The sequence below is a fragment of the Bombina bombina genome, chromosome 3 (assembly GCF_027579735.1).
Source record: "Bombina bombina isolate aBomBom1 chromosome 3, aBomBom1.pri, whole genome shotgun sequence".
Classification (NCBI taxonomy): Eukaryota; Metazoa; Chordata; class Amphibia; order Anura; family Bombinatoridae; genus Bombina; species Bombina bombina.
Genome location: NC_069501.1, coordinates 1,017,253,783 through 1,017,280,481, shown reverse-complemented (window position 1 = coordinate 1,017,280,481; position 26,699 = coordinate 1,017,253,783). Strand labels below are relative to the sequence as shown.

General features: G+C 40.8%; 1 protein-coding gene across 2 annotated transcripts in view; it reads right to left on the bottom strand.

The window, feature by feature from the left end:
• The window catches only part of ARHGEF25 (Rho guanine nucleotide exchange factor 25), an 825,360-nt gene that overhangs the window by 92,066 nt on the left and 706,595 nt on the right, over positions 1 to 26,699 (bottom strand). For both annotated transcript variants that reach the window (XM_053708199.1, XM_053708201.1), the window contains 2 exons: positions 23,440 to 23,532; positions 12,043 to 12,093 (listed from right to left, as the gene is read on the bottom strand). In XM_053708199.1, the coding sequence (XP_053564174.1) occupies positions 12,043 to 12,093; positions 23,440 to 23,532 (144 nt within the window). The remainder of the gene's footprint in view (positions 1 to 12,042; positions 12,094 to 23,439; positions 23,533 to 26,699) is intronic.

Here is a 26,699-nt window from a genome sequence, read left to right as displayed (position 1 = left end):
TTTCTTTCATGATTCAGATAGAACATACAAACTTAAACAACATTACAATTTACTTCTATTATTTATTTTGCTTCATTTTTGAGATATCCTTATTTGAAGAAAAAGCAATGCACATGGGTGAGCCAATCACATGAGACTTCTATAAGCAGCAACCAATCAGCAGCTACTGAGCATATCTAGATATGCTTTTCAGCAAAGAATATCAAGAGAATAAAACAAATTAGATAATACAAGTAAATTAGAAAGATGTTTAAAAATGCATTCTCTTTCTAAATCATGAAAGAAAAAATGTGGGTATCATGGCCCTTTAACATTGCAGAAGCAGTTCTGGTGAACTGCTTGTGCAATCCCACCCCCTGCAGATTCGCGGCCCGATCGGCCGCTAGCAGGGGTGTCAATCAGCCCGATCGTATAGTATAACTGCGGACCAGTTATGGAAGAAACAAAATACAGAGGGGCGCCTCATGTGTGTATCAGCATATCAATAAATAGATACAAGGTTGAATAAAAAATGCCAAATGGATACTCACATTTAGCCCAAGTACACTTATGTACTGGTAGATGCAGGCTGGTAACTTGGGGTGTACCAGCTAACACACTCCAGGTGGAAAATAAGGTATTGTAGATTTATACTGCCTCACTCAGTATATCATGAACTCCCAATGGAGGGATATCAGGAACCGTGGTAGTGCTAACAAGTAAGGTGCTGGACCAATGCTTGTATTAAAACAAGTTGTTTATTAAAAACAGATTAGAAGAATAACAAGCAATGGTTCAGAGAAAACATAAAACAAATATGTGCTCTTTCTTATGCAACGCGTTTCTCAGCCTTAGAATTGGCTGTTTCATAAGGCATAGAGCACCTTACAACTGACAAACAATTTAAACAAATTTAGACCAATAGCAAACAAGCCCACTCCAGAAGTGGGCATGCATAAGTGATTGCATCATTCATTAATTAACTGGTAACTGACAACAATCATATAGTTTGAACATACACAAATAAGTATATAGGCTCTAAATCAAAAATAGCAATATAATTATTAGTATTATATTTATGATTGATGTTATTACCATGCATGTGTCCAACATGGTTATTTTACTAAAGCGGGACCACCCACCCTTTAGTTTAGGGCCCAGAGTGCTATAAGTGCATACTTTTGGAATTGTGGTATTCTTTATATCATCTTTCCATTCGGTTGGATTAATTTTATGCACAAGCACCATTTCCTCTATAGAGACATACAATTACTACACATTAAACAGGTGAATATATAGTTAAATAAGGTAAAGAGGAAAAGCCCGAGGAGTGCCACTATTCAATATTGTGTGTGTTAAATGGTTATTTATTAACCCTTTGCTTATTTTTAAACTATCTGGTTTGTTAAATATGTTAGATTATATATATATGATCATAAACAGGCTATATTTAAATATGTTACAAATGTAACATCCTTGGGAAACAGCTAGATTATAATTTATGCTTAACTTACATTGTATATTTTTATTTGTGTATGTTCTAACTATATGATTGTTGTCAGTTACCAATTAATGAATGATGCAATCACTTATGCACGCCCACTTGGGGCGTGGGCTTGTTTGCTATTGCCCTAAATTTGTTTAAATTGTTTGTCAGTTGTAAGGTGCTCTATGCATGTCCAATGCTAAGGCTGAGAAACGCATTGCATAAGAAAGAGCACATATGTTTTATGTTCTCTGTGAACTAGGGCTGCAACTAACGATTATTTTCATAATCAATTAATCGGCCGATTATTTTTTCGATTAATCGACTAATTGGATAAAAAGAGAATCAATAATAGTTTTCTATGTTTTAAATAAAATCCACATAATGGGGCCTATCTATCAAGCTCCGAATGGAGCTTGATGATCTGTGTTTCTGGCGAGCCTGCAGGCTCGCCAGAAACAGCAGTTATGAAGCAGCGGTCACAAAGACCGCTGCTCCATAACCTGTCTGCCTGCTCTGAGCAGGCGGACAAACATCGCCGGAAATCAACCCGATTGAGTACGATCGGGTTGATTGACACCTCCCTGCTGGCGGCCCATTGGCTTGTGAGCTGCTGGTTCAATGCTGAATACGGCAAGCGTATTGCTAGCCGTATTCAGCGAGGTCTGGCGGACCTGATCCGCATTGTCGGATCAGGTCCGCCAGACTATGATAAATAGAGGCCAATGAGTGTTACAAATATAAACTTCAGACTAAAACTTTACATTAACACAACGGTTTCTTCAATTTTTAAGCAGCAGAGCACAGTTTTATAATTAAACAAAACAAAACCACAAACTGTTTGAAAAGGAGGTAGAACTAGAAAGAGTTAGACTATCACTGTTGATAACATTCTGTTATTCACCCTTAGCTTCTGGCTAAGGCTGGTTCTCTGTTTGCAGGTATATTTCCTGCAGCAGAGAAAAGGCTGTTGAGGTGTATAAGTAGGGTTTTGCCAATTTCACCAAAGTGGGATATTTATCTTTGTTAGCTCTTCACCAATGCTAAGTGTTTTCTACCTTGGCAAGGGGCCTCTCAATAAAGTAACCCTTGACTTCATTCTAACATAAAAACAGAATTTATGTTTACCTGATAAATTACTTTCTCCAACGGTGTGTCCGGTCCACGGCGTCATCCTTACTTGTGGGATATTCTCTTCCCCAACAGGAAATGGCAAAGAGCCCAGCAAAGCTGGTCACATGATCCCTCCTAGGCTCCGCCTTCCCCAGTCATTCGACCGACGTAAAGGAGGAATATTTGCATAGGAGAAATCATATGATACCGTGGTGACTGTAGTTAAAGAAAATAAATCATCAGACCTGATTAAAAAACCAGGGCGGGCCGTGGACCGGACACACCGTTGGAGAAAGTAATTTATCAGGTAAACATAAATTCTGTTTTCTCCAACATAGGTGTGTCCGGTCCACGGCGTCATCCTTACTTGTGGGAACCAATACCAAAGCTTTAGGACACGGATGATGGGAGGGAGCAAATCAGGTCACCTAGATGGAAGGCACCACGGTTTGCAAAACCTTTCTCCCAAAAATAGCCTCAGAAGAAGCAAAAGTATCAAATTTGTAAAATTTGGTAAAAGTGTGCAGTGAAGACCAAGTCGCTGCCTTATATATCTGATCAACAGAAGCCTCGTTCTTAAAGGCCCATGTGGAAGCCACGGCCCTAGTGGAATGAGCTGTGATTCTTTCAGGAGGCTGCCGTCCGGCAGTCCCATAAGCCAATCTGATGATGCTTTTAAGCCAAAAAGATAGAGAGGTAGAAGTTGCTTTTTTGACCTCTCCTTTTACCAGAATAAACAACAAACAAGGAAGATGTTTGTCTGAAATCCTTTGTAGCATCTAAATAGAATTTTAGAGCACGGACAACGTCCAAATTGTGTAACAAACGTTCCTTCTATGAAACTGGATTCGGACACAAAGAAGGTACAACTATCTCCTGGTTAATATTTTTGTTGGAAACAACCTTCGGAAGAAAACCAGGCTCAGTACGTAAAAACCACCTTATCTGCATGGACCAGATAGGGCGGAGAACACTGCAGAGCAGATAACTCTGAAACTCTTCTAGCAGAAGAAATTGCAACCTAAAACAAAACTTTCCAAGATAATAACTTAATATCTATGGAATGTAAGGGTTCAAACGGAACCCCTTGAAGAACTGAAAGAACTAGATTAAGACTCCAGGGAAGAGTCAAAGGTCTGTAAACAGGCTTGATTCTAACCAGAGCCTGAACAAACGCTTAAACGTCTGGCACAGCTGCCAGCCTTTTGTGAAGTAAAACAGATAAAGCAGAGATCTGTCCCTTCAGAGAACTCGCAGAAAATCCTTTCTCCAAACCTTCTTGTAGAAAGGAAAGAATCTTAGGAATTTTTATCTTGTTCCATGGGAATCCTTTAGATTCACACCAACAGATATATTTTTTCCATATATTATGGTAAATTTTTCTAGTTACAGGCTTTCTAGCCTGAATAAGAGTATCTACTACAGAATCTGAAAACCCACGCTTTGATAAAATCAAGCGTTCAAACTCCAAGCAGTCAGTTGGAGGAAAACCAGATTCGGATGTTCAAATGGACCCTGAATAAGAAGGTCCTGTCTCAAAGGTAGCTTCCATGGTGGAGCCGATGACACATTCACCAGGTCTGCATACCAAGTCCTGCGTGGCCACACAGGAACTATCAAGGTCACCGAAGCCCTCTCCAGATTGATCCTGGCTACCAGCCTGGGAATGAGAGGAAACGGTGGGAATACATAAGCTAGGTTGAAGATCCAAGGTGCTACTATTGTATCCAATAGAGTCGCCTTGGGATCCCTGGATTTGGACCCGTAACAAGGGACCATGAAGTTCTGACGAGAGGCCATCAGAACCAAGTCTGGAATGCCCCATAATTGAGTTATTTGGGCAAAGATTTCCAGATGGAGTACCCACTCCCCCGGATGCTCCTCCATCGCCAGGGAACTCCTTGTTACCCCCTGATGGTTGAAATATGTAACAGTCGTCATGATGACTGATTGAAACCTTATGAATTTGGTCTTTGCTAGTCTAGGCCAAGCCTTGAGAGCATTGAATATCACTCTCAGTTCCATTATGTTTATCGGGAGAAGAGAGTCTTCCCGAAACCATAGACCCTGAGTTTTCAGGGGTTCCCAGACCGCGCCCCAGCCCACCAGACTGGCGTCGGTCGTGACAATGACCTATTCTGGTCTGCGGAAGCTCATTCCCTGTGACAGGTTGTCCAGGGTCAGCCACCAACGGAGTGAATCTCTGGTTATTTGATCTACTTGTATCGTCGGAGACAAGACTGTATAATCCCCATTCCACTGTCTGAGCATGCCCAGGTGCAATGGTCTTAGATGAATTCGTGCAAAAGGAACTATGTCCATTGCCGCAACCATCAACCCTATTACTTCCATGGACTGCGCTATGGAAGGAATAAGAACAGAATGAAGTACCTGACAAGAGCTTAGAAGTTTTGATTTTCTGGCCTCTGTCAGAAAAACCTTCCTTTCTAAGGAAACTATTATTGTTCCCAAGAAGGGAACTCTTGTTGACGGGGACAGAGAACTTTTTTCTATGTTCACTTTCCACCTGTGAGATCTGAGAAAGGCTAGGACAATGTCCGTATGAGCCCTTGCTTTGACAGAGACTACACCTGAATCAGGATGTCGTCCAAGTAAGGTACTACTGCAATGCCCCTTGGTCTTAGCACCGCTAGAAGGGACCCTAGTACCCTTGTGAAAATCCTTGGAGCAGTGGCTAATCCGAATGGAAGTGCCACAGGTAATGCTTGTCCAGAAAGGCGAACCTTAGGAACCGAAAATGTTCCTTGTGGATAGGAATACGTAGGTACGCATCCTTTAAGTCCACCATGGTCATGAATTGACCTTCCTGGATGGTAGAAAGGATCGTTCGAATGGTTTCCATTTTGAATGATGAAACCCTTAGAAACTTGTTTAGAATCTTGAGATCTAAAATAGGTCTGAATGTTCCCTCTTATTTGGGAATTATGAACAGGTTGGAGTAAAAACCCATCCCTTGTTCTCCTAATGGAACAGGATGAATCACTCCCATGCTTAACAGGTCTTCTACACAGTGTAAGAATGCCTGTTCGAAGATAATTGAGACCCGTGGAACCTTCCCCTTGGGAGTAGTTCCCTGAATTCCAGGAGATAACCTTGAGAAACTATTTCTAGCGCCCAAGGATCCTGAACATCTCTTGCCCCAACCTGAGCAAAGAGAGAAAGTCTGCCCCCCACCAGATCCTTCCCAGATCGGGGGCCAACACTTCATGCTGTTTTGGTAGCAGTGGCAGGTGACTTGGCCTGCTTATCCTTGTTCCAGCCTTGCATCGGCCTCCAGGCTGGCTTGGTTTGAGAAGTATTACCCTCTTGCTTAGAGGGTGTAGAATTTGAGGCTGGTCCGTTTCTGCGAAAGGGACGAAAATTTGGCCTATTTTTAGCCTTAAAAGACCTATTCTGTGGGAGGGCGTGGCCCTTTCCCCCAGTGATGTCTGAAATAATCTCTTTCAAGTCAGGGCCAAACAGTGTTTTACCCTTGAAAGGGATGTTAAGCAAAAGCGCTCTGCGCGCCACGATAGCAAACCCTGAATTATTCGCCGCTAATCTAGCTAATTGCAAAGCGGCATCTAAAATAAAAAAGAGTTAGCCAATTTAAGAGCTTGAACTCTGTCCAAAACCTCCTCGTACGAAGATTCTTTATTAAGCGACTTTTCTAGTTCTTCGAACCAGAAACACGCAGCTGTAGTGACAGGAACAATGCATGAAATTGGTTGTAGAAGGTAACCTTGCTGAACAAACATCTTTTTAAGCAAACCCTCTAACCTTTAATCCATAGGATCTTGAAAGCACAACTATCTTCTATAGGAATAGAAGTGCGTTTGTTTAGAGTAGAAACCGCCCCCTCGACCTTGGGGACTGTATGCTATAAGTCCTTTCTGGGGTCGACTATAGGAAACTAATTTCTTAAATATAGGGGGAGGACAAAGGGTATGCCGGGCCTTTCCCACTCCTTATTTACTATGTCCGCCACCCGCTTGGGTATAGGAAAAACATCGGGGGGCACCGGAACCTCTAGGAACTTGTCCATCTTACCTAATTTCTCTGGAATGACCAAATTGTCACAATCATCCAGAGTAGATAATACCTCCTTAAGTAGTGCGTGGAGATGTTGAAATTTAAATTTAAAAGTTACAATATCAGGTTCTGCTTGTTGAGAAATTTTCCCTGAATCTGAAATTTCTCCCTCAGACAAAACCTCCCTCCTGGCCCCTTCAGATAGGTGTGAGGGTATGTCAGAAAAGATATCATCAGCGTCCTCTTGCTCCTCAGTGTTTAAAACAGAGCAATCACGCTTTCTGATAAGTAGGCATTTTGGAAAAAAATGCATGCAATAGAATTATCCATTACAGCCATTAATTGTTGTATGGTAATAAGTATTGGCGCACTAGATGTACTAGGGGCCTCTTGTGTGGGCAAAACTGGTGTAGACACAGAAGGGGATGATGCAGTACCATGCTTACTCCCCTCATTAGAGGAATCATCTTGGGCAATATCATATCTATGGCATTATTATCCCTACTTTGTTTGGACATTATGACACAAATATATCACATATATTTAAATGGGGAGAAACCTTGGCTTTCATACATATAGAACATCGTTATCTGATGGTTCAGACATGTTAAACAGGCTTAAACTTGTTAACAAAGCACAAAAAACGTTTTACAATAAAACCGTTACTGTCCCTTTAAATTTTAAACTGAACACACTTTATTACTGAATATGTGAAAAAGTATGAAGGAATTGTTCAAATTTCACCAAAATTTCACCACAGTAACTTAAAGCCTTAAAAGTATTGCACACCAAATTTGAAAGCTTTAACCCTTAAAATAACGGAACCGGAGCCGTTTTAACATTTAACCCCTATACAGTCCCAGGTATCTGCTTTGTTGAGACCCAACCAAGCCCAGAGGGGAATACGATACCAAATGATGCCTTCTATAAGCTTTTTCAGTGGTTCTTAGCTCCTCACACATGCATCTGCATGCCATGCTTTCCAAAAACAACTGCGCATTAGAGGCGCGAAAATGAGGCTCTGTCTATGACTAGAAAAGGCCCCCAGTGAAAAAGGTGTCCAATACAGTGCCTGCCGTTTTTATTAAAACAATCCCCAAGATTTAACAACTATTAAAAGTAATAATCTGCCAAATATACTTAGTAAAGTAATCGTTTTAGCCCAGAAAAATGTCTACCAGTTTTTTAAGCCCTAATGAAGCCCTTTATTCTTTTACTTAAACAAAGAAAATGGCTTACCGGTTCCCATAGGGAAAATGACAGCTTCCAGCATTACCGAGTCTTGTTAGAAATGTGTCATACCTCAAGCAGCAAAAGTCTGCTCACTGCTTCCCCCAACTGAAGTTAATTCCTCTCAACAGTCCTGTGTGGAAACAGCCATCGATTTTAGTAACGGTTGCTAAAATCATTTTCCTCTTACAAACAGAAATCTTCATCTCTTTCCTGTTTCAGAGTAAATAGTACATACCAGCACTATTTTAAAATAACAAACTCTTGATTGAAGAATAAAAACTACATTTAAACACCAAAAAACTCTAAGCCATCTCCGTGGAGATGTTGCCTGTACAACGGCAAAGAGAATGACTGGGGAAGGCGGAGTCTAGGAGGGATCATGTGACCAGCTTTGCTGGGCTCTTTGCCATTTCCTGTTGGGGAAGAGAATATCCCACAAGTAAGGATGACGCCGTGGACCGGACACACCTATGTTGGAGAAAATATCTTGAATATCTATATGCAATGGTAAATAACCAGCTATAAGGTTAGGGGAAATATCTAGTCCACTCTAAAAATAACGAATATATACTTATAAAGGTTGAATCTTGTACATATTATCACAATGTATTAAAAATATAAAAAAACAATAAAAAACCAAAATCAAAAGCGCCAAGGACTGTATATCAATAACAGGACAAAGCCTTACACATTTATTTATACAGTACGTATAATCAGCAATAGCAAGCAATACGCTAATAATTGTGCAAACAGATAATAGTGCACATAAATTTAAATAACTCCCATCAATCTAGGGGCAAGGTTATGAAAAGCATAGTTCCAAAATACCAGGTTTAATATAAACAATCCAAATGATGACTATTATATCTGGGTTGCACATAAGCCAGGGGTAGTTGTAAACGTATACTGTCCAGAAAAAGTGAAAAGTAGACGTCTGTAGACGTCCTTTAGGCTAAGGACATAACCATAAAACACAATACCATGTGCAGGAGTTCATTGGAGTGAAGCAGCTGGTGTTGTGCACAGACCAACTAATTGCAAACCAACTTATCGATTAATCGATTATGAGATTCGTTGACAACTATTTTCATAATCGATTATTATCGATTATAGCGATTAGTTGTTGCAGCTCTACTGTGAACTATTGCTTGTTATTCTTTTAATCTGTCCAGCACCTTACTTGATAGCATTACCACCGTTCCTGATACCCTCTATTGGGAGTTCATGATATACTGAGTGAGGCCGTATAAATCTCTAATACCACATTTTCCACCTTGAGTGGGTTAGCTGGTACAGCCCAAGTTACCAGCCTGCATCTACCAGTACATAAGTGTACTTGGGCTAAATGTGAGTATCCATTTGGCATTTGTTATTCGACCTTGTATCTATTTATTGATCTGCTGATACACACATGAGGCGCCCCTCTGTATTCTGTTTCTAGCCAGTTCCAGACAAGTCTGTGAGGAGGAGAGCAGTTATCGTTTTAAGGATCCATCAACAGTTGGAGTATTTGGTTCTGTTAAACTTTGTATACAGGGAACACTCCCACATGCTTATTGGGACTCTTATTGGGACTACCATTACCCGCAAACGTTGGATTATATGGTTTGATTTATATGCTATATAATATTTTGAGTATTTGTCTCATATATTCCATTCATATCGTTATCTATTTAATTTAAGCATATTTATCTGTTATTTAGAAAGCTCCCCCTCATATTCTGTTTTGTAGACCAGTTATGGAGCAGCGGTCTTAAGACAGCTGCTTCATAATTGCTGTTTCCGGCGATCCTAAAGGCTCGCACAGAAACAGGGGCATCAAGGGCCAAATCGGCCTCAAAGTGTTTAACCACTACAAAAGGGTTAAACACAAAGTAGAAGTGCCACTGGGACTCACAGAACATTGCTGGTCCCTAGCAGAATCGGCCTCTGATACAATCAGCAGTGATAGTTACATAGCTAAACTGTGCGACTAGCGCTGCTGATTGGATCACCAAGAGAAAAGTAAATTGGATAACAGAAGTAAATTGAAAAGTATCTTGAGATTAGAGATGGGCGAATGTGCTGAAAGTATAATTTGTTTGGTAGAACCAATAGTCGTGTGGACAATCAAATGTTGATAAAAAGGAAAATCAATTAAAATTCGGTAATCTAATGTTATTTCTGGTTTTCTAATTTTACTTTAGTTTTTGAATGTTCATAATTAGTTTGAATATCCACATTCAAAATTTCGAATGTAACATTTGATTTAACAAATACTATTCAGAAGTTCAATAGTTAATTTGATGGGGAATTTAGTAAATTAATACATAATAGATACAAATCTACCAATTTGAATGTTTCTATTTCGAATATTGCATAATTTGAATATTACATTTAAAGATAGCATTAGAAATACTATTACATTAACTGAATGTTAGAATGTTGTACAAACATTCCAAATTCAAAAGGAACAAACAAATATGTTAAAATTTGTTTCCTTTTTCGAATGTTGCAAAACATTCGCCCATCCCAACTTAAAGGGATACTAAACCCACATTTTTTCTTTCATGATTGAGATAGAGGGGCCGATTTATTAATGTGCAGATGGACATCGATAAATGCTGACAGCATACACTGTCGGCATTTATCATTGCACAAGCATTTCACTAGAAATGCTTGTGCAATGCTGCCCCCTGCACATTCGCGGACAATCGGCCACTAGAAGGGGGTATCAATCAACCCGGTCGTATGCAATCGGGAGGATTGCTGTCCGCCACCTCAGAGGTGGCGGACGAGTTAAGGAGCAGCGGTCTTAAGACCGCTGTTACTTAACTCCTGTTTTCGGCGAGCCTGAAGGCTTGTGCGGAAATAGCTGCATTGGGGCCAATCCTTGGCATGATAAATTGGCCCCAGAGAATGCAATTTTAAGCAACTTTCTAATTTACTCCTACTATCAATTTTTCTTTGTTCTCTTGCTATCTTTATTTAAAAATCAGGACTTTATTGGTGGTTACATTTAGCAAACCAATAAGCAAGGATAACCCAGATTCTTAACCAAAGATGGGCCGGCTCTTAAGCTTTACATTCCTGCTATTTAAATAAAGATAGCAAGAGAACAAAGACAAATTGATAATAGGAGTAAATTAGAAAGTTGCTTAAAATTGCATGCTCTATCTGAATCATTAAAGAAAAAATTGGGTTTAGTGTCCCTTTAAGATTGTATAATCTTCCTCAATCATGAAAGTTTAATATTGAATTTCATGGAATTGCAGCAGTTTGTGTAATTTTTTTTTAGTACCTAGATTTTGATTGTTTGTGAGTCACTGTTACCATCAAGGACACCAGTAAGTATCATTTTTTTGGGGGGTCTTTTTTACTTATAAAAAATGAATTCCCTTTTTTGAAGAACAGAACTGAGTTTAAACTTTGAATTTCAATTAAGTACAATTCTGTTGCATTGCTATAGAATAATACATCATGGGGCCGATTTATCAAGCTCCGTATGGAGCTTGATGACCCTGTTCCCGCGCGAGCCTTTAGGCTTGTGGAAAAAGAAGTTATGAAGCAGCGGTCTAAAGACCGCTGCTCCATAACTTGTCTGCCTGCTCTGAGGCCGCGGACAGAAATCAACCCGATCAAATACTATTGGGTTGATTGACACCCCCTGCTAGCGGCCAATCGATGTGCAGCTGACATGATACGCTACATTGTATCATGTCCGCTCGCACTATGATGAATCTACCCCCATATATGTAGTATATATAGCAGAGCTGAACTTAGAGCCTTAAAGGACCAGTAAATACAGTATATTTGCATAATTAACAAATGCATGATAAAAAGACAATGCAATAGCACTTTGGGGCCGATTTATTATTGTGCGGGCGGACATGGTCCGCTGTAGCGGATCATGTCCGCTGCACATCGATAAATTTCTTGTGAAATGCTTATGCAATGCCGCCCCCTGCAAATTTGCGGCCAATGGGCCAGCTTCTAAGCTTTACATTCCTGCTTTTCAAATAAAGATAGCAAGAGAACAAATAAAAATTGATAATAGGAGTAAATTAGAGAGTTGCTTAAAATTGCATTCTCTATCTGAATCATGAAATAATAAATTTGGGTTTATTATACCTTTAAGTATAGCTGAGATACTGCTATCATTTCATTTATTTTAAATGCCCTACAAAATATGCACCCACGCCCTCTAAGCATGTACCTACCTCCAGCTCAGATGTTTCTTGCCCAGCTTTGCTGTAATATTTGTAGAAATCCTAATTAGTAGAAGAGAAAATTTGTATCAACATAAACATTGAACACATATAAAACATTAAAAACCAACAGATTATAAAATTTCATTACAGGTAGCCCTCAGTTTATGCTGGGGTTAGGTTCCAGAAGGAATGGTTGTGAATAGAAACCGTTGTAAATTGAAACCCAGTTTATAAAGTAAGTCAATGGGAAATAAGAGAGTTAGGTTCCAGGCCCCTCTCAAAATTGTCATAAGTAACACCTTATACATTATTTTTAAAGCTTTGAAATGAAGACTTTAAATGCTAAACAGCATTATAAACCTAATAAAATAATCACACAACACAGAATATATAATTAAACTAAGTTTAATGAACAAAAACATTTGCTAAACAGAATTATAAACCTAATAAAATAATCACACACCACAGAATGTATCATCAAACTAAGTTTAATAAACAAAAACATTTTTTACTTGCATTTCTCTGCAAACAGGTCTCTGCATTGTTAGCATGTTAGATAATATCAGGTCTGCAGCTTTTCTATGCATTCCAGTCTGGACTGATTTATAGGCACCCTGACCTTCAAGCTGCTGGGCAGGAAGATAAAAGGGAAGTGGCTGCTAGATCTTCTTCCTTTGAAAGCTGCTCAGGTCTGGTTACACTGATTAATTTTAGCCTGCTTGGCTTGCATATCTTTGCTGCAACACAAGCGGACAGCACCCACCTACTGGCCTGCCCTTATTTTAATCAATGCACTGCTTCTCAATGCTTTTCAATAGCAGTCACATGACTGAAAAAAAGGGCGTTATTCTGAAACGGCACAAATTGAACCGTCGTAAACCGAGGGCCACCTGTATACAATTATATATTACATTATTGCTATATTTCATTTTCTCCAACATAGGTGTGTCCGGTCCACGGCGTCATCCTTACTTGTGGGATATTCTCCTCCCCAACAGGAAATGGCAAAGAGCCCAGCAAAGCTGGCCATATAGTCCCTCCTAGGCTCCGCCTACCCCAGTCATTCTCTTTGCCGTTGCACAGGCAACATCTCCACGGAGATGGCTTAGAGTTTTTTGGTGTTTAAATGTAGTTTTTGTTCTTCAATCAAGAGTTTGTTATTTTAAAATAGTGCTGGTATGTACTATTTACTCTGAAACAGAAAAGAGATGAAGATTTCTGTTTGTAAGAGGAAAATGATTTTAGCAACCGTTACTAAAATCGATAGCTGTTTCCACACAGGACTGTTGAGATGAAGTAACTTCAGTTGGGGGAAACAGTGGGCAGACTTTGCTGCTTGAGGTATGACACATTTCTAACAAGACTCGGTAATGCTGGAAGCTGTCATTTTCCCTATGGGAACCGGTAAGCCATTTTCTTAGTTTAAGTAAAAGAATAAAGGGCTTCATTAGGGCTTAAAAAACTGGTAGACATTTTTCTGGGCTAAAACGATTACTTTACTAAGTATATTTGGCAGATTATTACTTTTAATAGTTGTTAAATCTTGGGGATTGTTTTAATAAAAACGGCAGGCACTGTATTGGACACCTTTTTAACTGGGGGCCTTTTCTAGTCATAGACAGAGCCTCATTTTCGCGCCTCTAATGCGCAGTTGTTTTTGGAAAGCATGGCATGCAGATGCATGTGTGAGGAGCTAAGAACCACTGAAAAAGCTTATAGAAGGCATCATTTGGTATCGTATTCCCCTCTGGGCTTGGTTGGGTCTCAGCAAAGCAGATACCTGGGACTGTATAGGGGTTAAATGTAAAAACGGCTCCGGTTCCGTTATTTTAAGTGTTAAAGCTTTCAAATTTGGTGTGCAATACTTTTAAGGCTTTAAGTTACTGTGGTGAAATTTTGGTGAATTTTGAACAATTCCTTCATACTTTTTCACATATTCAGTAATAAAGTGTGTTCAGTTTAAAATTTAAAGGGACAGTAACGGTTTTATTGTAAAACGTTTTTTGTGCTTTGTTGACAAGTTTAAGCCTGTTTAACATGTCTGAACCATCAGATAACGATGTTCTATATGTATGAAAGCCAATGTGTCTCCCCATTTAAATATATGTGAAATATTTGTGTCATAATGTCCAAACAAAGTAGGGATAATAATGCCATAGATATGATATTGCCCAAGATGATTCCTCTAATGAGGGGAGTAAGCATGGTACTGCATCATCCCCTTCTGTGTCTACACCAGTTTTGCCCACACAAGAGGCCCCTAGTACATCTAGTGCGCCAATACTTATTACCATACAACAATTAATGGCTGTAATGGATAATTCTATTGCATGCATTTTTTCCAAAATGCCTACTTATCAGAGAAAGCGTGATTGCTCTGTTTTAAACACTGAAGAGCAAGAGGACGCTGATGATATCTGTTCTGACATACCCTCACACCTATCTGAAGGGGCCAGGAGGGAGGTTTTGTCTGAGGGAGAAATTTCAGATTCAGGGAAAATTTCTCAACAAGCAGAACCTGATATTGTAACTTTTAAATTTAAATTAAAACATCTCCACGCACTACTTAAGGAGGTATTATCTACTCTGGATGATTGTGACAATTTGGTCATTCCAGAGAAATTAGTAAGATGGACAAGTTCCTAGAGGTTCCGGTGCCCCCCGATGTTTTTCCTATACCCAAGCGGGTGGCGGACATAGTAAATAAGGAGTGGGAAAGGCCCGGCATACCTTCTGTCCTCCCCCTATATTTAAGAAATTATTTCCTATAGTCGACCCCAGAAAGGACTTATAGCATACAGTCCCCAAGGTCGAGGGGGCGGTTTCTACTCTAAACAAACGCACTTCTATTCCTATAGAAGATAGTTGTGCTTTCAAGATCCTATGGATTAAAGGTTAGAGGGTTTGCTTAAAAAGATGTTTGTTCAGCAAGGTTACCTTCTACAACCAATTTCATGCCTTGTTCCTGTCATACAGCTGCGTGTTTCTGGTTCGAAGAACTAGAAAAGTCGCTCAATAAAGAATCTTCGTACGAGGAGGTTTTGGACAGAGTTCAAGCTCTTAAATTGGCTAACTCTTTTATTTTAGATGCCGCTTTGCAATTAGCTAGATTAGCGGCGAATAATTCAGGGTTTGCTATCGTGGCGCGCAGAGCGCTTTTGCTTAACATCCCTTTCAAGGGTAAAACACTGTTTGGCCCTGACTTGTAAGAGATTATTTCAGACATCACTGGGGGAAAGGGCCACGCCCTTCCTCTGGATAGGTCTTTTAAGGCTAAAAATAAGCCAAATTTTCGTCCCTTTCGCAGAAACGGACCAGCCTCAAATTCTACACCCTCTAAGCAAGAGGGTAATACTTCTCAAACCAAGCCAGCCTGGAGGCCGATGCAAGGCTGGAACAAGGGTAAGCAGGCCAAGTCACCTGCCACTGCTACCAAAACAGCATGAAGTGTTGGCCCCCGATCTGGGAAGGATCTGGTGGGGGGCAGACTTTCTCTCTTTGCTCAGGCTGGGGCAAGAGATGTTCAGGATCCTTGGGCGCTAGAAATAGTTTCTCAAGGTTATCTCCTGGAATTCAGGGAACTACCCCCAAGGGGAAGGTTCTACGGGTCTCAATTATCTTCGAACAGGCATTCTTACACTGTGTAGAAGACCTGTTAAGCATGGGAGTGATTCATCCTGTTCCATTAGGAGAACAAGGGATGGGTTTTTACTCCAACCTGTTCATAATTCCCAAAAAAGAGGGAACATTCAGACCTATTTTAGATCTCAAGATTCTAAACAAGTTTCTAAGGGTTTCATCGTTCAGAATGGAAACCATTCGAACGATCCTTCCTACCATTCAGGAAGGTCAATTCATGACCACGGTGGACTTAAAGGATGCGTACCTACGTATTCCTATCCACAAGGAACATTTTCGGTTCCTAAGGTTCGCCTTTCTGGACAAGCATTACCAGTTTGTGGCACTTCCATTCGGATTAGCCACTGCTCCAAGAATTTTCACAAGGGTACTAGGGTCCCTTCTAGCGGTGCTAAGACCAAGGGGCATTGCAGTAGTACCTTACTTGGACGACATCCTGATTCAAGTGTCGTCTCTGTCAAAAGCAAGGGCTCATACGGACATTGTCCTAGCCTTTCTCAGATCTCACAGGTGGAAAGTGAACATAGAAAAAAGTTCTCTGTCCCCGTCAACAAGAGTTCCCTTCTTGGGAACAATAATAGTTTCCTTAGAAATGAAGGTTTTTCTGACAGAGGCCAGAAAATCAAAACTTCTAAGCTCTTGTCAGGTACTTCATTCTGTTCTTCTTCCTTCCATAGCGCAGTGCATGGAAGTAATAGGTTTGATGGTTGCGGCAATGGACATAGTTCCTTTTGCACGAATTCATCTAAGACCATTACACCTGTGCATGCTCAGACAGTGGAATGGGGATTATACAGACTTGTCTCCGACGATACAAGTAGATCAAATAACCAGAGATTCACTCCGTTGGTGGCTGACCCTGGACAACCTGACACAGGGAATGAGCTTCCGCAGACCAGAGTAGGTCATTGTCACGACCGACGCCAGTCTGGTGGGCTGGGGCGCGGTCTGGGAACCCCTGAAAGCTCAGGGTCTATGGTTTCGGGAAGACTCTCTTCTCCCAATAAACATAATGGAACTGAGATCGATATTCAATGCTCTCAAGGCTTGGCCTCGACTAGCAAAGGCCAAATTCATAAGGTTTCAATCAGACATCATGACGACTGTTACATATATCAACCATCAGGGGGTAACAAGGAGTTCCCTGGCGATGGAGGAGCATCCGGGGGAGTGGGAACTCCATCTGGAAATCTTTGCCCAAATAACTCAATTATGGGGCATTCCAGACATGGTTCTGATGGCCTCTCGTCAGAACTTCATGGTCCCTTGTTACGGGTCCAAATCCAGGGATCCCAAGGCGACTCTATTGGATACAATAGTAGCACCTTGGATCTTCAACCTAGCTTATGTATTCCCACCGTTTCCTCTCATTCCCAGGCTGGTAGCCAGGATCAATCTGGAGAGGGCTTCGGTGATCTTGATAGTTCCTGTGTGGCCACGCAGGACTTGGTATGCAGACCTGGTGAATGTGTCATCGGCTCCACCATGGAAGCTACCTTTGAGACAGGACCTTCTTATTCAGGGTCCATTCGAACATCCGAATCTGGTTTTCCTCCAACTGTCTGCTTGGAGTTTGAACGCTTGATTTTATCAAAGCGTGGGTTTTCAGATTCTGTAATAGATACTCTTATTCAGGCTAGAAAGCCTGTAACTAGAAAAATTTACCATAATATATGGAAAAAATATATCTGTTGGTGTGAATCTAAAGGATTCCCATGGAACAAGATAAAAATTCCTAAGATTCTTTCCTTTCTACAAGAAGGTTTGGAGAAAGGATTTTCTGCGAGTTCTCTGAAGGGACAGATCTCTGCTTTATCTGTTTTACTTCACAAAAGGCTGGCAGCTGTGCCAGACGTTTAAGCGTTTGTTCAGGCTCTGGTTAGAATCAAGCCTGTTTACAGACCTTTGACTCTTCCCTGGAGTCTTAATCTAGTTCTTTCAGTTCTTCAAGGGGTTCCGTTTGAACCCTTACATTCCGTAGATATTAAGTTATTATCTTGGAAAGTTTTGTTTTAGGTTGCAATTTCTTCCGCTAGAAGAGTTTCTGAGTTATCTGCTCTGCAGTGTTCTCCGCCCTATCTGGTCCATGCAGATAAGGTGGTTTTACGTACTGAGCCTGGTTTTCTTCCGAAGGTTGTTTCCAACAAAAATATTAACCAGGAGATAGTTGTACCTTCTTTGTGTCCGAATCCAGTTTCATAGAAGGAATGTTTGTTACACAATTTGGACGTTGTCCGTGCTCTAAAATTCTATTTAGAGGCTACTGAAGATTTTAGACAAACATCTTCTTTGTTTGTTGTTTATTCTGGTTAAAGGAGAGGTAAAAAAAGCAACTTCTACCTCTCTTTCCTTTTGGTTTAAAAGCATCATCAGATTGGCTTTTGAGACTGCCGGACGGCAGCCTCCTGAAAGTATCACAGCTCACTCCACTAGGGCTGTGGCTTCCACATGGGCCTTCAAGAATGAGGTTCCTGTTGACCAAATTTTTTAAATTATATACTTTTGCTTCTTCGGAGGCTATTTTTGGGAGAAAGGTTTTGCAAGCCGTGGTGCCTTCCGTTTGGGTGACCTGATTTGCTCCCTCCCTTCATCCGTGTCCTAAAGCTTTGGTATTGGTTCCCACAAGTAAGGATGACGCCGTGGACCGGACACACCTATGTTGGAGAAAACAGAATTTATGCTTACCTGATAAATTACTTTCTCCAACGGTGTGTCCGGTCCACGGCCCGCCCTGGTTTTTTAATCAGGTCTGATGAATTATTTTCTCTAACTACAGTCACCACGTTACCATATGGTTTCTCCTATATATATTTCCTCCTGTCCGTCGGTCGAATGACTGGGGTAGGCGGAGCCTAGGAGGGACTATATGGCCAGCTTTGCTGGGCTCTTTGCCATTTCCTGTTGGGGAGGAGAATATCCCACAAGTAAGGATGACGCCGTGGACCGGACACACCGTTGGAGAAAGTAATTTATCAGGTAAGCATAAATTCTGTTTTCACTTTTTTTATTTAGCGACTGCAAACCAAATAACAATACTGGTATTTAGCACAGTCCTAATTCTAGCTAATGCATTTGCTTATTTACATTTGTGCACATAGGATGCTTTCAGTTGACTGTATTATGATTAGCTGGAAGCTTTAGAGCAGGGTTCTTCAAGACCCAGTGCTATGATACCACATAACTTTGTGGCGCCTTTGTTTTTTGTTACTATCTTTCTGATGGCCCTGTTTTTATGCCTGGTCTGAAAATTTCTGAAGTAATATACAAGATCGCTGCAATTTTTGACAAACGGACTAAAATGTGTGTATATTTTATTCATGATTATAGTCAAACTTGAAAGTTTTGTAAAAGGTAATAAAGCACACACTCTCATAACACACACATAGCACACACTCTCATATAACACACACACCACACACACTCTCATATAATACACACACCACACACACTCTCATATAATACACACACCACACACACACTCTCATATAATACACACACCACACACACTCTCATATAACACACACATAGCACACACTCTCATATAACACACACACCACACACACTCTCATATAATACACACACCACACACACTCTCATATAATACACACACCACACACACACTCTCATATAATACACACACCACACACACTCTCATATAACACACACACCACATACACTCTCATATAATACACACACCACACACACTCTCATATAATACACACACCACACACACTCTCATATAATACACACACCACACACACTCTCATATAACACACACACCACACACACTCTCATATAATACACACACCACACACACTCTCATATAATACACACACCACACCACACACACTCTCATATAATACACACACCACACACACTCTCATATAATACACACACCACACACACTCTCATATAACACACACACCACACACACTCTCATATAATACACACACCACACACACTCTCATATAATACACACACCACACACACTCTCATATAATACACACACCACACACACTCTCATATAACACACACACCACACACACTCTCATATAATACACACACCACACACACTCTCATATAATACACACACCACACACACTCTCATATAACACACACACCACACACACTCTCATATAATACACACACCACACACACTCTCATATAATACACACACCACACACACTCTCATATAATACACACACCACACACACTCTCATATAACACACACACCACACACACTCTCATATAATACACACACCACACACACTCTCATATAACACACACACCACACACACTCTCATATAATACACACACCACACACACTCTCATATAACACACACACCACACACACTCTCATATAATACACACACCACACACACTCTCATATAACACACACACCACACACACTCTCATATAATACACACACCACACACACTCTCATATAATACACACACCACACACACTCTCATATAACACACACACCACACACACTCTCATATAATACACACACACACTCTCATATAACACACACACCACACACACTCTCATATAATACACACACCACACACACTCTCATATAACACACACAGCATACACACTCTCATACAACACACACACCACACCACACACTCTCATACAACAAACAAACTACACACTCTCATACAACACACACACTCTCATATAACACACACATAGCACACACTCTCATATAACACACACAGCATACACACTCTCATACAACACACACACTCTCATATAACACACACATAGCACACACTCTCATATAACACACACAGCATACACACTCTCATACAACACACACACACAAACCACACACTCTCATATAACAAAACAAACTACACACTCTCATACAACACACACACTCTCATATAACACACACATAGAACACACTCTCATATAACACACACAGCATACACACTCTCATAAAACACACACACAAACCACACACTCTCATAACACATACATAGCACACACTCTCATATAACACACACACTCAAATAAAACACACACATCACACACACTCTCATACAAAACACACAGCACACACACTCTCATATAACATACACACACCACACACTCTAATAAAACACACACACTCTCATATAACACACACTCAAATAAAGCACACACAGCACACACAGTCTGATACAACACAAACACACATATCACACACACTCTAATACAACACACACTTCACACACACTCTCATACAATACACAAACCGCACACACTCTCATACAACACACACACCACACACACTCTCATATAACACACACAGCATACACTCATGTAAAACACACGCAGTATACACACTCTGATACAACACACACACACATCACACATGCTTTCATACAACACACAAAGCACACACACTCTCATATAACGCACACACACCACACACACTCTCCTACAACACAAACTCAAGTTGGGACCCAGTAAACATGGTGTTGCGACCCAGTAATGGATCCCTTAGAGCATGTATACATAGAAGCAACAATTTTTTGTGGAGAATTTACTGCAATATTTTGACATTAGTTTTTGTATATCACGTCTATCATAAAGAAACTTGCTTTACAATAGAAACAATAAACATTTTTTAGGTAGCAACTATTATAGGAATCACAAAACTTACTTTAGAATATGATTAGTAAAAGAAAGAGCAAACGAGTGCAATATAATTAATTGAGAATAACTAATTAGAGAAAGTAACGTCTGACCTGGAGTATCTAATAGAGCTCTGTTGAGCCACAGTTCTCACCATTTTGCAACACTTAGATTAGAAGCTACTGTGATCTACAACAATTGGCAACTCTTGTCGGCGCCCTCTAACCATCTGATTTAAATGTTACCCTTCCATATTATACCTGTGCTTATAGCGATGCAGAGTTCTTTCTGATGAAATATCAGTGTTTATTATGGTGGATGCAGCAAAAGCAAGAATGGATGTGTTAGCGATGACTAACAGTACAGTTAGAGCAACAAACGACCATAAATCTGTGAAATCAGTGCTGCGTGTGTTTCTTTGGTCACACGCATAAAAAAACACAAAAGAGCTCTTACTGTCATATTGGTTCTAGACAGAAGATTATGTTTAGCATATTGTGATGTCGTGTAACCTCTTAAGGACATATGACGGAATTTTTTACATCATAAAACAATTGAGCAAACTGAAAGCTGTGTCCTTAAAGGGTTAAAAGCCCAAACATATTCATAGAATGGAATGCATTCTGATACAAAAAAACACCTATCCTGCAAAGTAGTAAAACACATAGGTAAAGTCCTGCATATGAGCTGACAACTGAGCAGGAAATTCTTGCACTTCTGAGTGGGATTTTACCTATGTACAAATCCCTTTGTGGGACCTACAGGGATAGAAAATGCTAAATTAAACTTGCATTCAGATAGTGCATGTCATTTTATTACACTTTTAAATTCACTTTTATTTTCAAATGTGCTTCATTCTCTTGGTATCCCTTATTGAAAAATAATATGCACATATCCTACACTAGTGGGAGCTACCTGCACACATTTGTCTCTTCTGATTGGCTAACTAGATGTGTTTAGCTAGCTGCCAAGTAGCGCAATGCTGTTCCTTCAGCAAAGTATGACAAGATAATGAAGCAAATTTGATAATAGAAGTAAATCGTAAAGTTGCTAAAAATGTTATGTTCTTTCCAAATCATGAAATAATTTTTTGGGGGTTTCCTGTCCCTTTAAACACAGGCTTAGGGGCCAATTTATCAATGTCTGTCCGACATGATACGCTGTAGCGTATCATGTCCGACAGACATTGCTGAATGCCGACAGCATATGCTGTCGGCATTTAACATTGCACAAGCAGTTCACCGGAAATGCTTGTGCAATGCCGCCCTCTGCATATTCTCGGCTGCTAGCAGGGGGTGTCAATCAGCTCGATTGTATAGGATCGGGCAAATTTCAGACCGCAGCCTCAGAGGCAGCGGACCAGTTATGGAGCAGCGATCTTAAGACCGCTGCTACATACCTGCTGTTTCCAGCGAGCCTGAAGGCTCTCGAGGTAACAGGGGTATCAACCGCCATTCAGAGCTTGATAATTCGTCCCCTTAGTTTCCATTACTCTTTAACCTGTGTGAACTGGTGGTAACAACAAGTATGTAACTATCCGATTACAAAATTTACAACAACAATGGAGAATAGTCCACAATATGCTAGGATCAGAAATGCCAAAATGACATTCTCTAATGAATTATATCACATATATCAGAATGTCCCCTGAATCTTTGCATACGTTTTAAATGTTAAAATATATCCCTATCTGCTAAAAATAATAAACAAGACAAAAAAACAACGTTATCGTACAGGAAGCTTGCCCCCTTGGGTGTTTTTACTGATTCTGGCATTTTATGTTGTTGTCAAACCTGATTTTTGCCAACTACTGTAAATGGACGCTTGAGTGAGTTAATGAATGTGATAAAATATTCAACATAAAATTGTAAAAGCATAGATTTATCACACAGCGGAATTGTACCTCACATAGCAAAACTGCACTGTACTGTGTATCAGAATATGACCCACAAATGCACACGAGATAGTGGCACAACAAATACATTAAAGGAAGTAAAAATGCATATGACAGGTACACACATCCTAAATATGATAGAAGAATACAAAAAGACAAGAAATAAACAAACATGTAACAATGTAACAAAACACCTGAGCTGTGAGACGTGCAACTCTCAGGCTACAACTTGATGTGCCACATACCTTTAACAGCAGCTGGTACTTCATAATCCTCTGAACCGGTTTGATAAGTAAGTCATTGAGTTGGAGGCGGTGTAATAGTTGTTGTCTCAACTCCTATATTAGGAAAGAGACAACATAATGTGGCTCTTATTTGGGAAAATTTTATTTAAACTAGCCTGTTTTTTAGGTCATTTGTCATATTAGAGGTGAGCATGCATATGACTACAGGTTTGATACAACAGACAAGATGAACATGCATCAGACTACAGGAAGGTTACAGCAGACAAGATAAGCATGCATCAGGCTACAGGTAAGATACAGCAGACAAGAGGAGGTATTCATCAGACTACAGGTAGGATACAGCAGACAAGAAGAACATGCATCAGACTACAGGTAAGATACAGCAGACAAGAGGAACATGCATCAGACTACAGGTAGGATACAGCAGACAAGAGGAACATGCATCAGACTACAGGTAAGATACAGCAGACAAGAGGAACATGCATCAGACTACAGGTAAGATACAGCAGACAAGAGGAGAGGAGACATGCATCAGACTACAGGTAGGGGATACAGCAGACAAGAGGAGCATGCATCAGACTACAGGAAGGATACAGCAGACAAGAGGAGCATGCATCAGACTACAGGAAGGATACAGCAGACAAGAGGAGACATGCATCAGACTACAGGTAGGATACAGCAGACAAGAGGAACATGCATCAGACTACAGGTAAGATACAGCAGACAAGAGAAGGCATGCATCAGACTACAGGAAGGATACAGCAGACAAGAGAAGGCATGCATCAGACTACAGGTAGGATACAGCAGACAAGAGGAGGCATTCACCAGACTACAGGTAGGATACAGCAGACAAGAGGGACATGCATCAGACTACAGGAAGGATACAGCAGACAAGAGAAGGCATGCATCAGACTACAGGTAGGATACAGCAGACAAGAGGAGGCATGCATCAGACTACAGGAAGGATACAGCAGACAAGAGGAGACATGTATCAGACTACAGGTAGGATACAGCAGACAAGAGGAGGCATTCATCAGACTACAGGTAGGATACAGCAGACAAGAGGAACATGCATCAGACTACAGGTAGGATACAGCAGACAAGAGGAGCATGCATCAGACTACAGGAAGGATACAGCAGACAAGAGGAGACATGCATCAGAATACAGGTAGGATACAGCAGACAAGAGGAAAATGCATCAGACTACAGGTAGAATACACCAGACAAGAGGAACATGCATCAGACTACAGGAAGGATACAGCAGACAAGAGGAGACATGCATCAGACTACAGATAGGATACAGCAGACAAGAGGAGCATGCATCAGACTACAGGTAGAATACACCAGACAAGAGGAGGCATGCATCAGACTATAGGTAGGATACAGCAGACAAGAGGAGCATGCATCAGGCTGCAGGTAGGATACAGCAGAAAAACAGAATTTATGCTTACCTGATAAATTACTTTCTCCAACGGTGTGTCCGGTCCACGGCGTCATCCTTACTTGTGGGAATATCTCTTCCCCAACAGGAAATGGCAAAGAGTCCAAGCAAAGCTGGCCATATAGTCCCTCCTAGGCTCCGCCCACCCCAGTCATTCGACCGACGGACAGGAGGAAAAAATAGGAGAAACCATAGGGTGCCATGGTGACTGTAGTTAGAGAAAATAATTCATCAGACCTGATTAAAAAACAAGGGCGGGCCATGGACCGGACACACCGTTGGAGAAAGTAATTTATCAGGTAAGCATAAATTCTGTTTTCTCCAACATTGGTGTGTCCGGTCCACGGCGTCATCCTTACTTGTGGGAACCAATACCAAAGCTTTAGGACACGGATGAAGGGAGGGAGCAAATCAGGTTACCTAAACGGAAGGCACCATGGCTTGCAAAACCTTTCTCCCAAAAATAGCCTCTGAAGAAGCAAAAATATCAAATTTGTAAAATTTGGCAAAAGTGTGCAGTGAAGACCAAGTCGCTGCCTTACATATCTGATCAACAGAAGCCTCGTTCTTGAAGGCCCATGTGGAAGCTACAGCCCTAGTGGAGTGAGCTGTGATTCTTTCAGGAGGCTGCCGTCCGGCAGTCTCATAAGCCAATCGGATGATGCTTTTAAGCCAAAAGGAAAGAGAGGTAGAAGTTGCTTTTTGACCTCTCCTTTTACCAGAATAGACGACAAACAGAGAAGAAGTTTGTCTGAACTCTTTTGTAGCTTCTAAGTAAAATTTTAGAGCACGGACTACATCTAAATTGTGTAGCAAACGTTCCTTCTTTGAAACTGGATTCGGACACAAAGAAGGTACAACTATCTCCTGATTAATATTTTTGTTGGAAACAACCTTTGGTAGAAAATCAGGCTTAGTACGCAAAACAACCTTATCTGAATGGAACACCAGATAGGGCGGAGTACACTGTAGAGCAGATAACTCAGAAACTCTTCTAGCAGAAGAAATAGCAACCAAAAACAAAACTTTCCAAGATAACAACTTAATATCTATGAAATGTAAAGGTTCAAACGGAACCCCTTGAAGAACTGAAAGAACTAGATTTAAACTCCAGGGAGGAGTCAAAGTTCTGTAAACAGGCTTGATCCTAACCAAAGCCTGAACAAATGCTTGAACATCTGGCACAACTGCCAGTCGTTTGTGTAGTAAGACAGATAGAGCAGAAATCTGTCCCTTTAGAGAACTCACAGATAATCCTTTATCCAAACCTTCTTGTAGAAAGAAAAGAATCTTAGGAATTTTTATCCTATTCCATGGGAATCCCTTGGATTCACACCAGCAGATATATATTTTCCATATTTTATGGTAAATCTTTCTAGTTACCGGTTTTCTGGCTTGAACCAGAGTATCTATCACAGAATCTGAAAACCCACGCTTTGATAGAATCAAGCGTTCAATCTCCAAGCCGTCAGCTGGAGGGAGACCAGATTTGGATGTTCGAATGGACCCTGAACAAGAAGGTCCTGTCTCAAAGGTAGCTTCCATGGTGGAACCGATGACATATTCACCAGGTCTGCATACCAAGTCCTGCGTGGCCACGCAGGAGCTATCAAGATCACCGGGGCCCTCTCCTGTTTGATCCTGGCTACCAGCCTGGGAATGAGAGGAAACGGTGGAAACACATAAGCTAGGTTGAAGGTCCAAGGCGCTACTAGTGCATCCACTAGAGTCGCCTTGATCTGGACCCGTAGCAAGGAACCTTGAAGTTCTGACAAGACGCCATCAGATCCATATCTGGAATGCCCCATAGTTGCGTCAA